Genomic DNA, 13,668 nt, shown 5'->3' with positions numbered 1-13,668 from the left:
ATGCAAAAATCAGACATCTGAATGAGGCCCAAGGCTGTAGTAGGAAATACCAGTCTTAAAGGGAATCTGTCAGCAGGTTTTTGCTATGTAACCTGAGAGCGCCATAATGTAGGAGCAGAGTCCCTGATTACAGTGATGTGTCACTTCCCGTCTCCATGCACGTCGATTCATCTGGTGACAGACATCCTTGATAAAGCCCTGAGAGCCGAAACGTCAGAAGTGCTGTCTGGTCATACATCGACTGTAAATAAAGATTCTCATGTTACACAGAATATTCTCAAGAATTCTCTTTTTTTTTGAGTGCCGGAGGTGTTTACTACTGTATATTGTTTTTCCTTCTGGGCACCTACACTCATTGAATTGAGTGCAAAAGCTTCTTACTTCCACTATTATTTACTGTGTTTTCCTGTTACAATACAAGCAGTGTTTCCTCAGCATGGGATTATCACTACAGGACAAGCAGACTTGTGTACTGGTCCAACCACACCCCCAGGACTGATTAGCAGTTTAACACTACAACTACCGATGGAGTCAATTTGACTCCTCGCAATTTTTCTCTTCTGTGACCACATTTTTCCGAATTCCGGCTTGAGACTGTGACTTCTACTCATTTAGGATGCAAAAAAAAGATTTTGTGACAAATAAAATTGTTGAGAAAAAAAAAAAAAAAAAGCGTACCTTTTTTTTTTTTTATAAAGTACCTTTAAATTATTAAAGAGAGTCATTTTGACTCCCTACTATATCTTGCTAGTCTGTCGCCAAATGTTATTATTTCTTTTAGTTTTCATTTTCTTGTATGTTTAGAATATATGTTGGCTTAGACTTAGAATAATTAGCATTTCTGCAAATATACTTGACATACACAGGACATCCGTCAGTGATCTCCCAAGTGGACTACATAATTTCTGTAGAACACGGCCTGCAGTTTTCCTAATTGCTAATATGGCTCGAAGAACTGTGCAAAAGCCTGACGATATTCTTGCTATTTTGCATTCTATACATTGTATATACAGTCTATAAATTAAAGTTACAACAATACCAGGAGCAAGAAACTCTAAAAATAAACGAAACAAGCCAGGAGTCAAAATGACTCCATTCAGTAGTTCTAGGGAGGGGGTGACTAGTCCGGTAGTCCTAGTGCTAAGTCACTATGCATTGTACTCGGAAAGCTGTGGTGTAATACACAGATCAATATCCGAGATCTGCAGAAGAGAAAATTGTGATTCTATCACAACTGCTGCATCCAGTGAACCAAGCAACATCGCTGGAATCAGGGTCTCTACAACATGCTGTTGACAGAATCCCTTTAATGAATAGGGGCCTTAGGCTATGTGCACACGTTGCGGATTTGGCCCTGCGGATCTGCAGCAGTTTTCCATGCGGTGTACAGTACCATGTAAACCTATAGAAAACCAAATCCGCAGTGCACATGCTGTGGAAAATTCAGCGCAGAAACGTAGCGGTTTATTTTCCGCAGCATGTCGATTCTTTGTGTGGACTCTGCAGCGTTTTACACCTATTCCATTATAGGAATCCGCAGGTGGAATCTGCACAAAATCTGCACTAAATCCGCAGAAAACGCAGGTCATTTTACCTGCGGATTCTGCGGAAAAATCTGCAACGTGTGCACATAGCCTTAGACTGGTAAAGTGTGGCGTATTATAGCTGGCATCAAAACGCTGAGCTTTCAGAAAGGATTAGAGTGTAATTTGGGGATGGATTTGCAAAGTAAGTACACCATTCTCATCAGGGTTAGGTGATCCATTTAAAGAGGCATACAGATTATATGGTTAGATTTGGTGACAGACCTTCTTCAAGGGGTTTTCAGAACCTTGCAGCATATAGCTAAGATATGATATTACTGTCTAAGTGGTTGGTGACACATTCCAAAACTGAAGCGGTTGCAGCACTAGTTTAGCAATGTCCCCCCTACACATTGGTGCTCCTAGAATTCAGCACCCAAAATCGTATATGAGCTGCGGCCACCGGCATCAGGGGCTTATCTACAGCATTCTATAATGCTGTAGATAAGCCCCCGGTAATTAAGAACTTTAAGCAAGAGAAAAGATATGCATACCAACGGGATCAACCATCAAAAAATACAACTTTATTTATAGAAAAAAGGCACAATAGAGCAAGACATACATTTAAAAACCAAGAGACGGCACATGGCTAAGACATATGCACCCCCCCAGACAGTTGGAAATAAATACCTAAGAGCACTAAGCAAAATGAGGTAGATTCATGAAAGGTCCATATACATATACAAATATATGCACCAATACACATTACTCTGCTACCAGCTATACCCTGTGTGCGCCGATCAATTACTCACAAATAAATAAATGCAGGAATTAAACTTTAAGTCCCAAATCCTAGACCCATTCACCCTGTGCAAGAAATCTCATTGCACCAAATGCTGTTTAATAACCGGGATATATCACCCAAGGGTCCGGAAACAAAGCGTTACAAGAGCCAAGTAAAGATGCGGCAGCCCAATAGCAAATGCTTGTGCTAGTCCTGGGGGGAACTGGAGCCCCACGCGTATCGACGCTATGAGAGCGTCTTCATCAGGGGAATGTAAGACAAAAAGTTTGCGCTTGCTCTAATATAGCCAGATGATTAAGCAAGATAAATATCACCTGTAAGGATGAGGCAGCGTGAGGTCTCCTTGCAGCATGAACAGACCGGCTATTATTTCCGGGTCAGTAAGTTCACTCCACTGCAGATAAGCAGCAGGTCAGAGACAGTATGTTGCCGAGGCTGCGCGCGCAGTCCCAGCACAAAGTTACCATAGTTACAATGAAGCTGGATTAATCAGAGCTTGCATCTGCACGAGTGTGTCAGAGCAAGGAAGAGAGGCATAAGGTACCTTCACACTGAGCAACTTTACAACGAGAACGACAACGATCCGTGACGTTGCAGCGTCCTGGATAGCGATCTCGTTGTGTTTGACACGCAGCAGCGATCTGGATCCCGCTGTGATATCGCTGGTCGGAGCTAGAAGGCCAGAACTTTATTTGGTCATCAGATCAGCATGTATCGTCGTGTTTGACAGCAAAAGCAACGATGCCAGCAATGTTTTACATGGAGCTAACGACCTGTGAGAACGATAAGCGAGTCACCGTTACGTCACAGGATCGCTCCTGCATCGTTGTGGAGCTGCTGTGTTTGACGTCTCTACAGCGACCTAAACAGCGACGCTGCAGCGATCGGCTCGTTGTCTATATCGCTGCAGCATCGCTGAGTGTGACGGTACCTTTACAACATTCAGAGAGCCAAATGATAAGTGCCTGCACTATGAAGCAATCCAACTGGAAAAAGTATGTGTAACTAGGCACCAAGGTGTATATACCGTATACAAGCAAGAGATACTTTTGATGCCCGAACAGCCCGGAATTGAGTGTCCATACAGTCCGACGACTTTACTGAGAAGGATAAATGTGCATAAACCAACATAGTTGGAATACAGGCGGGAGTAACACACACTCCAGGGCCACTGGGCTAATATTAGCCTACCCCATAGGAGGATGGCACCAGGAAAAAAGGAACACACGCAAACGGCGAGGATTCAAAGAAGTATACCAAAAAAGAGCCCTCAATGATCGAAGCCCAGTAATAAACACATGGGCAGTGCAGCCAACTGATTTAAAGGATGTACCCAAAGGTTCACATAAATGAGTAAAGCATACGGCACAAATAGGAGCGATCGCAAAAAGCACCAAATGAAAACAGCACACTTAATAAACAATTGGTGCCGACGAAAAGACACACAGATTGTAGGTAAGGGTAAAGCCATGACATCAGAGAAGCTCCCCGCTAGATCTCAAAGCAGAGCATGTTAGTAGGTACCGTTGCGTCAGCAGCTAGTTACTATCATGCACCGGGATTACACTGCAACGCGTACGTTTTTTAGCATGCGGGCTAAGGATGACCCTTAAGATAGAAAAAAGGTAGATGGTACTAATGCCTGTGCAATAAAGCATACCCGCCCAGAACGTAATATAGACGCAAAGAGTGGCGCTGTGATAAAGCCAACATACATTTCCAACATAAAATATACAAATTTATTAAGTAACCCAAAAGGATCCAAACGCCTAATCGGTGGATTATGCCCACAAAGAATAACAATCACTGAAACTCAGTACATAGTATAGCTGGCAGCAGATATAGATTATCAAAGAACAAAACACAAAATAAGTGGAAAAACAAGGCGAATGAAGAGCCAGTGGGCCAGGGGGTCGACAATTCTCGGATCCATGATGTTTTCTTCATATTCAACCTAAAGAGGGACCAAAGCAGTGAACATGTCCACATGATCTAGAGTCAAACAAGAAACACAAGGTTAAACAAAAATGAGCAATGAGAGGACAAGGGGAAAAACTAGGAAGAGAGACCCAAAAGGAGCATATTACTCATGCTTGCTTATAAAAGCCAGTATATAATAGCTCCTCATTCATGCCTGCCGGAGCTAGGCTATTGAGATTGTAAATCCACTTAGGGTATGTGTCCACGTTCAGGATTGCATCAGGATTTGGTCAGGATTTTTCATCAGTATTTGTAAGCCAAAACCAGGAGTGGGTGATAAATGCAGAAGTGGTGCATATGTTTCTGTTATACTTTTCCTCTAATTGTTCCACTCCTGGTTTTGGCTTACAAATACTGATGAAAAATCCTGACCAAATCCTGATGCAATCCTGAACGTGGACACATACCCTTAGACTCTTTCCTCAGGAGCTCAGGTATCACACTCCCACCCCTAATATCTGTTTTAACCCCCTCTAAACACATAACCCTTAACCCCCTTGGTGATCCCCCATGCTGGTGTAGAAAATGCGCGGCCACTGAAGAAAGCTTCTTACCTTTGCCTAGGTCCTTCTGCGCTGTGTTGATTCCTGAGAGGTGCTGTTGCGTCCGGCGCCTGAGCTCCTGCGTGGTATAGCCAATGTAAAGCTTCGGGCAACTACAGATTAAAGCATCGACAAGCATCAGGGACTCTATGCACCTCATGGAACAAATCAGTGATCTTGAGATACCGGTGGGTACCTACATTGTTACGTTGGACGTCGAATCCCTTTATACCAGCATTGAGCATTCTCTGGGGATTAGAGCAGTGGCATTTTTTTTGGATCATAAAACCAGCAGGGATAGGGACCATGATTCTTTCCTCCTGGACCTCCTGAAACTGGTGCTCGAGAAAAATTACTTTGTCTTTGATCGCGCCTATTATAGGCAAGCGGCGGGCACCGCAATGGGCCCGAAGTGTGCGCCCGCGTACGCAAACTTGTTTATGGGGTGGTGGGAGGAACAACATGTTTACAAACTTCAGACTTTTCAGGAATCTGTGCCTAAATGGTATAGATTCATAGATGATGTCCTGTTCCTTTGGACTGATACACTTGATGATTGTAACCTTTTTATCGCTCAGCTCAATGACAACCCTTGGGGGATAAAGTTGACCTCAAATATTTCTACTACCATGGTGGACTTCCTGGATTTGAAGATCTCGATCAGGGGTAATGGCCTGGTGACGAGTTTGCATCGCAAGAAGACGGCTACAAATAGCCTGCTTCAATACACAAGTGCCCATCCAGCCCATTTACGGAATAGTATACCGAGGGGCCAATTCCTCAGAATAAGGAGAAATTGCACCATCCTGTCCGATTTCCAGGAAGAATCGCAAAAATTGACGGAGAGGTTTCGAGCTAGGGGGTATCCTCGTAGGGTTATATCCCAGGCATATCAACATTCCCAGCAAGTGACGAGGGAGGAAATAATGAAGCCAAGAAGTAGAACTTCGGTACGGACCATCAACCTTGTCACCACATACCACAATCAGTGGAATGATGTGTATGCTATCCTTAAGAAGAACTGGGATATTCTTTTGACCGAGCCCAAACTTTCTCCATGGCTTTCGGGTACTCCTAGGATGGTAGCTAGGAGATCTCGTAATCTGAGGGATGGACTTGTGTCAAGCCATTTCAGACGCACCACGACCAGGACTGGGACAGGTGGTAACATCCAAGGATCCTACACTTGTGGTAGGTGTAACGTCTGCAGCTATATGCTGGCTGAAAGTGGGATACGTCTCACACACAATGTTAAGAGGATCCAGGTTTCTGGATACTTTAACTGTCGTACCAGGAATCTTGTCTATGCTTTAATCTGTAGTTGCCCGAAGCTTTACATTGGTTATACCACGCAAGAGCTCAGGCGCCGGACGCAACAGCACCTCTCAGGGATCAACACAGCCCAGAAGGACCTAGGCAAAGGTAAGAAGCTTTCTTCAGTGGCCGCGCATTTTCTACACCAGCATGGGGGATCACCAAGGGGGTTAAGGGTTATATGTTTAGAGGGGGTTAAAACAGATATTAGGGGTGGGAGTGTGATACCTGAGCTCCTGAGGAAAGAGTCTAAGGGTATGTGTCCACGTTCAGGATTGCATCAGGATTTGGTCAGGATTTTTCATCAGTATTTGTAAGCCAAAACCAGGAGTGGAACAATTAGAGGAAAAGTATAACAGAAACATATGCACCACTTCTGCATTTATCACCCACTCCTGGTTTTGGCTTACAAATACTGATGAAAAATCCTGACCAAATCCTGATGCAATCCTGAACGTGGACACATACCCTAAGTGGATTTACAATCTCAATAGCCTAGCTCCGGCAGGCATGAATGAGGAGCTATTATATACTGGCTTTTATAAGCAAGCATGAGTAATATGCTCCTTTTGGGTCTCTCTTCCTAGTTTTTCCCCTTGTCCTCTCATTGCTCATTTTTGTTTAACCTTGTGTTTCTTGTTTGACTCTAGATCATGTGGACATGTTCACTGCTTTGTTCCCTCTTTAGGTTGAATATGAAGAAAACATCATGGATCCGAGAATTGTCGACCCCCTGGCCCACTGGCTCTTTATTCGCCTTGTTTTTCCACTTATTTTGTGTTTTGTTCTTTGATAATCTATATCTGCTGCCAGCTATACTATGTACTGAGTTTCAGTGATTGTTATTCTTTGTGGGCATAATCCACCGATTAGGCGTTTGGATCCTTTTGGGTTACTTAATAAATTTGTATATTTTATGTTGGAAATGTATGTTGGCTTTATCACAGCGCCACTCTCTTTGCGTCTATATTACGTTCTGGGCGGGTATGCTTTATTGCACAGGCATTAGTACCATCTACCTTTTTTCTATCTTAAGGGTCATCCTTAGCCCGCATGCTAAAAAACGTACGCGTTGCAGTGTAATCCCGGTGCATGATAGTAACTAGCTGCTGACGCAACGGTACCTACTAACATGCTCTGCTTTGAGATCTAGCGGGGAGCTTCTCTGATGTCATGGCTTTACCCTTACCTACAATCTGTGTGTCTTTTCGTCGGCACCAATTGTTTATTAAGTGTGCTGTTTTCATTTGGTGCTTTTTGCGATCGCTCCTATTTGTGCCGTATGCTTTACTCATTTATGTGAACCTTTGGGTACATCCTTTAAATCAGTTGGCTGCACTGCCCATGTGTTTATTACTGGGCTTCGATCATTGAGGGCTCTTTTTTGGTATACTTCTTTGAATCCTCGCCGTTTGCGTGTGTTCCTTTTTTCCTGGTGCCATCCTCCTATGGGGTAGGCTAATATTAGCCCAGTGGCCCTGGAGTGTGTTACTCTCGCCTGTATTCCAACTATGTTGGTTTATGCACATTTATCCTTCTCAGTAGGTGTCGTCGGACTGTATGGACACTCAATTCCGGGCTGTTCGGGCATCAAAAGTATCTCTTGCTTGTATACGGTATACACTCACTGGCCACTTTATTAGGTACACCTGTCCAACTTCTTGTTAACACTTAATTTCTAATCAGCCAATCACATGGCGGCAACTCAGTGCATTTAGGCATGTAGACATGGTCAAGACAATCTCCTGCAGTTCAAACCGAGCATCAGTATGGGGAAGAAAGGTGATTTGAGTGCCTTTGAACGTGGCATGGTTGTTGGTGCCAGAAGGGCTGGTCTGAGTATTTCAGAAACTGCTGATCTACTGGGATTTTCACGCACAACCATCTCTAGGGTTTACAGAGAATGGTCAGAAAAAGAAAAAAAATCCAGTGAGCGGCAGTTCTGTGGGCGGAAATGCCTTGTTGATGCCAGAGGTGAATGGGCAGACTGGTTCGACCTGATAGAAAGGCAACAGTGACTCAAATTGCCACCCGTTACAACCAAGGTAGGCCTAAGAGCATCTCTGAACGCACAGTGCGTCGAACTTTGAGGCAGATGGGCTACAGCAGCAGAAGACCACACCGGGTACCACTCCTTTCAGCTAAGAACAGGAAACTGAGGCTACAATTTGCACAAGCTCATCGAAATTGGACAGTAGAAGATTGGAAAAACGTTGCTTGGTCTGATGAGTCTCGATTTCTGCTGCGACATTCGGATGGTAGGGTCAGAATTTGGCGTAAACAACATGAAATCTTTGGGATGTGGTGGAACGGGAGATTCGCATCAGGGATGTGCAGCCGACAAATCTGCGGCAACTGTGTGATGCCATCATGTCAATATGGACCAAAATCTCTGAGGAATGCTTCCAGCACCTTGTTGAATCTATGCCACGAAGAATTGAGGCAGTTCTGAAGGCAAAAGGGGGTCCAACCCGTTACTAGCATGGTGTACCTAATAAAGTGGCCAGTGAGTGTATACGCCTTGGTGACTAGTTACACATACTTTTTCCAGTTGGATTGCTTCATAGTGCAGGCACTTATCATTTGGCTCTCTGAATGTTGTAAAGGTACCGTCACACTCAGCGACGCTGCAGCGATATAGACAACGAGCCGATCGCTGCAGCGTCGCTGTTTAGGTCGCTGTAGAGATGTCAAACACAGCAGCTCCACAACGATGCAGGAGCGATCCTGTGACGTAACGGTGACTCGCTTATCGTTCTCACAGGTCGTTAGCTCCATGTAAAACATTGCTGGCATCGTTGCTTTTGCTGTCAAACACGACGATACATGCTGATCTGATGACCAAATAAAGTTCTGGACTTCTAGCTCCGACCAGCGATATCACAGCGGGATCCAGATCGCTGCTGCGTGTCAAACACAACGAGATCGCTATCCAGGACGCTGCAACGTCACGGATCGCTGTCGTTCTCGTTGTAAAGTTGCTCAGTGTGAAGGTACCTTATGCCTCTCTTCCTTGCTCTGACACACTCGTGCAGATGCAAGCTCTGATTAATCCAGCGTCATTGTAACTATGGTAACTTTGTGCTGGGACTGCGCGCGCAGCCTCGGCAACATACTGTCTCTGACCTGCTGCTTATCTGCAGTGGAGTGAACTTACTGACCCGGAAATAATAGCCGGTCTGTTCATGCTGCAAGGAGACCTCACGCTGCCTCATCCTTACAGGTGATATTTATCTTGCTTAATCATCTGGCTATATTAGAGCAAGCGCAAAATTTTTGTCTTACATTCCCCTGATGAAGACGCTCTCATAGCGTCGATACGCGTGGGGCTCCAGTTCCCCCCAGGACTAGCACAAGCATTTGCTATTGGGCTGCCGCATCTTTACTTGGCTCTTGTAACGCTTTGTTTCCGGACCCTTGGGTGATATATCCCGGTTATTAAACAGCATTTGGTGCAATGAGATTTCTTGCACAGGGTGAATGGGTCTAGGATTTGGGACTTAAAGTTTAATTCCTGCATTTATTTATTTGTGAGTAATTGATCGGCGCACACAGGGTATAGCTGGTAGCAGAGTAATGTGTATTGGTGCATATATTTGTATATGTATATGGACCTTTCATGAATCTACCTCATTTTGCTTAGTGCTCTTAGGTATTTATTTCCAACTGTCTGGGGGGGTGCATATGTCTTAGCCATGTGCCGTCTCTTGGTTTTTAAATGTATGTCTTGCTCTATTGTGCCTTTTTTCTATAAATAAAGTTGTATTTTTTGATGGTTGATCCCATTGGTATGCATATCTTTTCTCTTGCTTAAAGTTTTTAATTAATATATATATATATATATATATATATATATATATATATATATATATATATATATATATATATATATATATATATATGCATATGGTTGATCCCTGATTTATTTGTGTCTGTGGTGCCCGCCATTTTCTTTGTATAGATAAGCCCCCGGTGTAACATGAAAGATGAGAAATAAAGGTTATATTATACCCACCCAGGGGCGGTCCAGTGCAGTCTGGGTCCGATAGGAGGCGCGGTCCGGCGCCTCCTATCTTCGCATGATCGCGTCCTCTTCTTGTCTTCCTGAAGCGGCTCCCTGTGCAGACGCTGGGCCTCTCTGACCTTTCCCGGCGCCTGCGCACTGCAGTACTTTGCTGTGCCCTCAACAGGGCAGACAAAGTACACCTGCGCCGCAGCCACGGCAAGAAGAGGACGTCATCGCATGAAGATAAGAGGTGCTGGACCCGGACCGCAGCGGGACCGCCCCCAGTTGAGTATAATCCAACCTCTTTTTCTCATCTTTCAGGATACATCGAGGGCTTATATACAGCATTACAGAATGCTGTAGATAAGCTCCTGATGCTGGTGGGCTTAGCTCACCTTCGATTTTGGGGGCGACAGGTTTCCTTTAAGGCCACTGTTCCACTTCTGAAGAATTGGATGAAAGTGATTCAGAGGACAAGCAAGTCTCCTGATCTGACCCAATAGTGCAGTACGCTGCATTCGCTCGCAGCATCAGATAGACCATAGTTCAAACCAGTGATGAGATGAAGTCTGTTCCTGTCAATCAGGAGCACCAACCCCGTGAAAGCAGGGAAGCAGTGTGCTCCTGATTGACAACTTTAATACATCACTGTTTAGCTATGGGAACAGAACATTCTGCATTGCTGTAGGAGACACTCAGGTTGCGTTCCCTGGATACCAGGCCCATCTACAGTGGGGAACGCTGGGGAACGTCTGCGGCGACGGGAGCGCACCGACCTCAGCAGGGGAACGTCTGCGGCGACGGGCGCGCACCGAAATCAGCGGGGGAACGTCTGCGGCGACGGGCGCGCACCGAAATCAGCGGGGGAACGTCTGCGGAGACGGGCGCGCACCGACCTCAGCGGGGGAACGTCTGCGGCGACGGGTGCGCACCGAAATCAGCGGGGGAACGTCTGCGGAGACGGGCGCGCACCGACCTCAGCGGGGGAATGTCTGCGGCGACGGGCGCGCACCGACCTCAGCGGGGGAACGTGTGCTGTGATGGGAGAAATCTGTCTTTCCACTGTAAAAAATCTGCTCCTAAACAAAATCCTCAGTAGAAGATGCTGCAGATTTAACCATAGTAAGTGCGTAGATTTCCACCTATTGCAAACGCTACAACCTGCAGCACAGACGCAGTAGCCGTGGATCACCGGCAGCACGCCACTAGCCTCAGTCACTAGCCTCAGCCACTAGCCCGGACAGCATGGTACTCACCATTTCTATGATTTTTGTTTTCCTTCCCGTTTTCTTCTTCACCGTGAATATGTACTGTGCCAGCACCACTCCCGCCACCAGGGCACACATGCTGGCGCTGGCCACTGCCCCTACTTTGGCCACAGAAGCCCTGTCCATGGCTAGTACAGGTACGCTGTACAATCAGTCACGTGCTCCAGATACGGGCCGTCAGCACCACGTGGTAATACAGGTGATAGGACTGGTAAAATAGTCACGTGAGCACAGAGCGTCACACAAGCCCATGCTCTGCCGCCGGGGCCACAAGCTGCCTGTGTGAACGGCTACATACGCCGCGGAGCTGCCCGCCCCCTCCTTCTCCGGCTTGCCGGTTGCTATCACGTGTCTCTAGTGACAGTTCCTGCCTTTCCGCTTCCGTTTTCCATGTGCTCCAAAGCTCAGGCTATTATCCCCGCCCATTCTATGTAACTGCGCCCTCCTATAGGTTGAAAGGCGTGACGTCAGGGCGCCATTGACCCCCTAGAAAGTGTAGCACGAAACCAAAGAACCCAGTATTTCCCGCCTGTCGCCTAGGTAACGGAAGCGGACGCTGCGAGGAGGAGGAGGACAGTGTGTGGCCTTGCTGCGGCTCCTGACTGTAGCCTGCCGGGATCCCGCACTGTCGGCGCCGGTCCTGCTCTGTATATGCCCAGATACACACAGTACATGGGGCGTGCACAGCTCCGACCCCGCCAGAGTCTGCCGCATTTCCCGGGGATATCTCAGGACGGGTGGGGTGTTAGGCTAGTGAGTCGCCCGCCAGGGCCGTGGGGTGCCCGGTACCGGGTCTGGTGTTCACAGGGGGATGTCACGGTGGCGACCCGGTCCGTGGCCCAGGGCGCCCATGTAAAAGGGATATTAAATAAAGTTTATGTTCGTGACACCACCTGTGGTATTCGGTCAGGGTGACCGACGTTGCTTTAAGGGGTCCGCTGGGGTGATGTTATGGCAGCTAGATGGTATCACTTCCCACAGGTGAAGTGTATCCCCAAGGCTCCCGGTGTATAGATGGAAGATGGTGAATGGCGCAGTAAAGAACGAAGACACAGGTTTGCAGTCTCTTTTCCTGGTTTACTGAAGATGTCAGGCAGCCACAGTCCGAGCACCAGATCACAGGGCAGGCAGGGTCCGGCCGGCTTCGAAGCGAAGCTAGAGTCCCCTTTACCAGGTGGAGTTCAAAGCCTTCCTCTAGCGCGGTGATGTTGCAGTCCTTTACTGCCTATGGCTTCACATAAGATCCTCACAGTTCTCTGTCCTCCATAAAGGTGGGACATAAACCCGTATGGCAGGTGACTCGAGCCTTTTTACAGGGACTCTATCATGCCCCGGGCTCTATGCATCACTGTGCCTCCTGGGTATTGGGGCAGATAGGTGATGAATAATCCAGCTGTCCTGCCGGTTTCTGCTGTCAGTCTTAGGCTATGTTCACACGCTGCGGTTTTTGCTGCGGATCCGCAGCGGATTTGCAGCTGCGGATCCGCAGACGTTTTCCATGCAGGGTACAGTACAATGTTACCCTATGGAAAACCAAATCCGCTGTGCCCACTTTGCTTTTTTCCGCTTGAAAATCCGCACGGATTTTCTGCGGAAAAAAAGAAGTAGCATGTAAATTCTTTCTGCGGATTCCGCAACGGTTTTCCACCTGCACCAATAGGAAAGTGCAGTTGGAAACCCGCAGAAGAAACCGCACAAAAAACCGCAGGGAAAACCAACGCGGCTTTGCACTGCGGTTTTTCCAAATCAGGACCTGAAAAATCCGCAGCAAAAAAAGGATAGTGTGAACAAGCCCTTAGAGTCCCTCACAACCTTGGTGCTCCGGCTACCGGTAATCTGCGCCAGCCAGGGAGGTAGCTAATTCACTGCTCTGCTCCACTGGTGTTCCTTTTCCTGTGCTTCGCTCTCCCACACGCACACTACAATCTGTTCGGCTTTTGGTATTATTTCTGTCCAGGAGCTGCAGCACTTTCTCTGGGCTGCACGGCTCCTCATACGTTCTTCCTGCTCCAGTCTGCTCTCCCGCACTATCTGACTAACTTTCCCTCCAAACCACAATATATCGCTATATGCACGGGAGTCACCTAGAAATAGGATCAAAAGCTCCCCCTTGTGGCCTGGAGTGTGAACATGTTGCGTGTTTGTGTTACCTGGAGAGCGTTATCCTTCATCGCTTCCAAGAATAACATCACTCTCCCCGTGAGGAAAGTAATGCCACTGTGACTGTCCT

At 46.7% G+C, this 13,668-nt stretch overlaps 1 protein-coding gene across 1 annotated transcript in view; it reads right to left on the bottom strand.

The window, feature by feature from the left end:
* NT5C3A (5'-nucleotidase, cytosolic IIIA) overlaps positions 1-11,837 on the bottom strand; it is a 68,842-nt gene extending 57,005 nt beyond the window's left edge. The window contains exon 1 of the mRNA XM_077269287.1: positions 11,427-11,837. Within this exon, the coding sequence (XP_077125402.1) occupies positions 11,427-11,564 (138 nt within the window). The 5' untranslated portion in view covers positions 11,565-11,837. The remainder of the gene's footprint in view (positions 1-11,426) is intronic.
* Positions 11,838-13,668: the final 1,831 nt, after the last annotated feature.

Source organism: Ranitomeya variabilis, chromosome 6 (assembly GCF_051348905.1).
Source record: "Ranitomeya variabilis isolate aRanVar5 chromosome 6, aRanVar5.hap1, whole genome shotgun sequence".
In the NCBI taxonomy this organism is placed as follows: domain Eukaryota; kingdom Metazoa; phylum Chordata; class Amphibia; order Anura; family Dendrobatidae; genus Ranitomeya; species Ranitomeya variabilis.
Note: the sequence above shows the minus strand (reverse complement) of the source record. Positions and strands in the feature narration are given on the sequence as shown.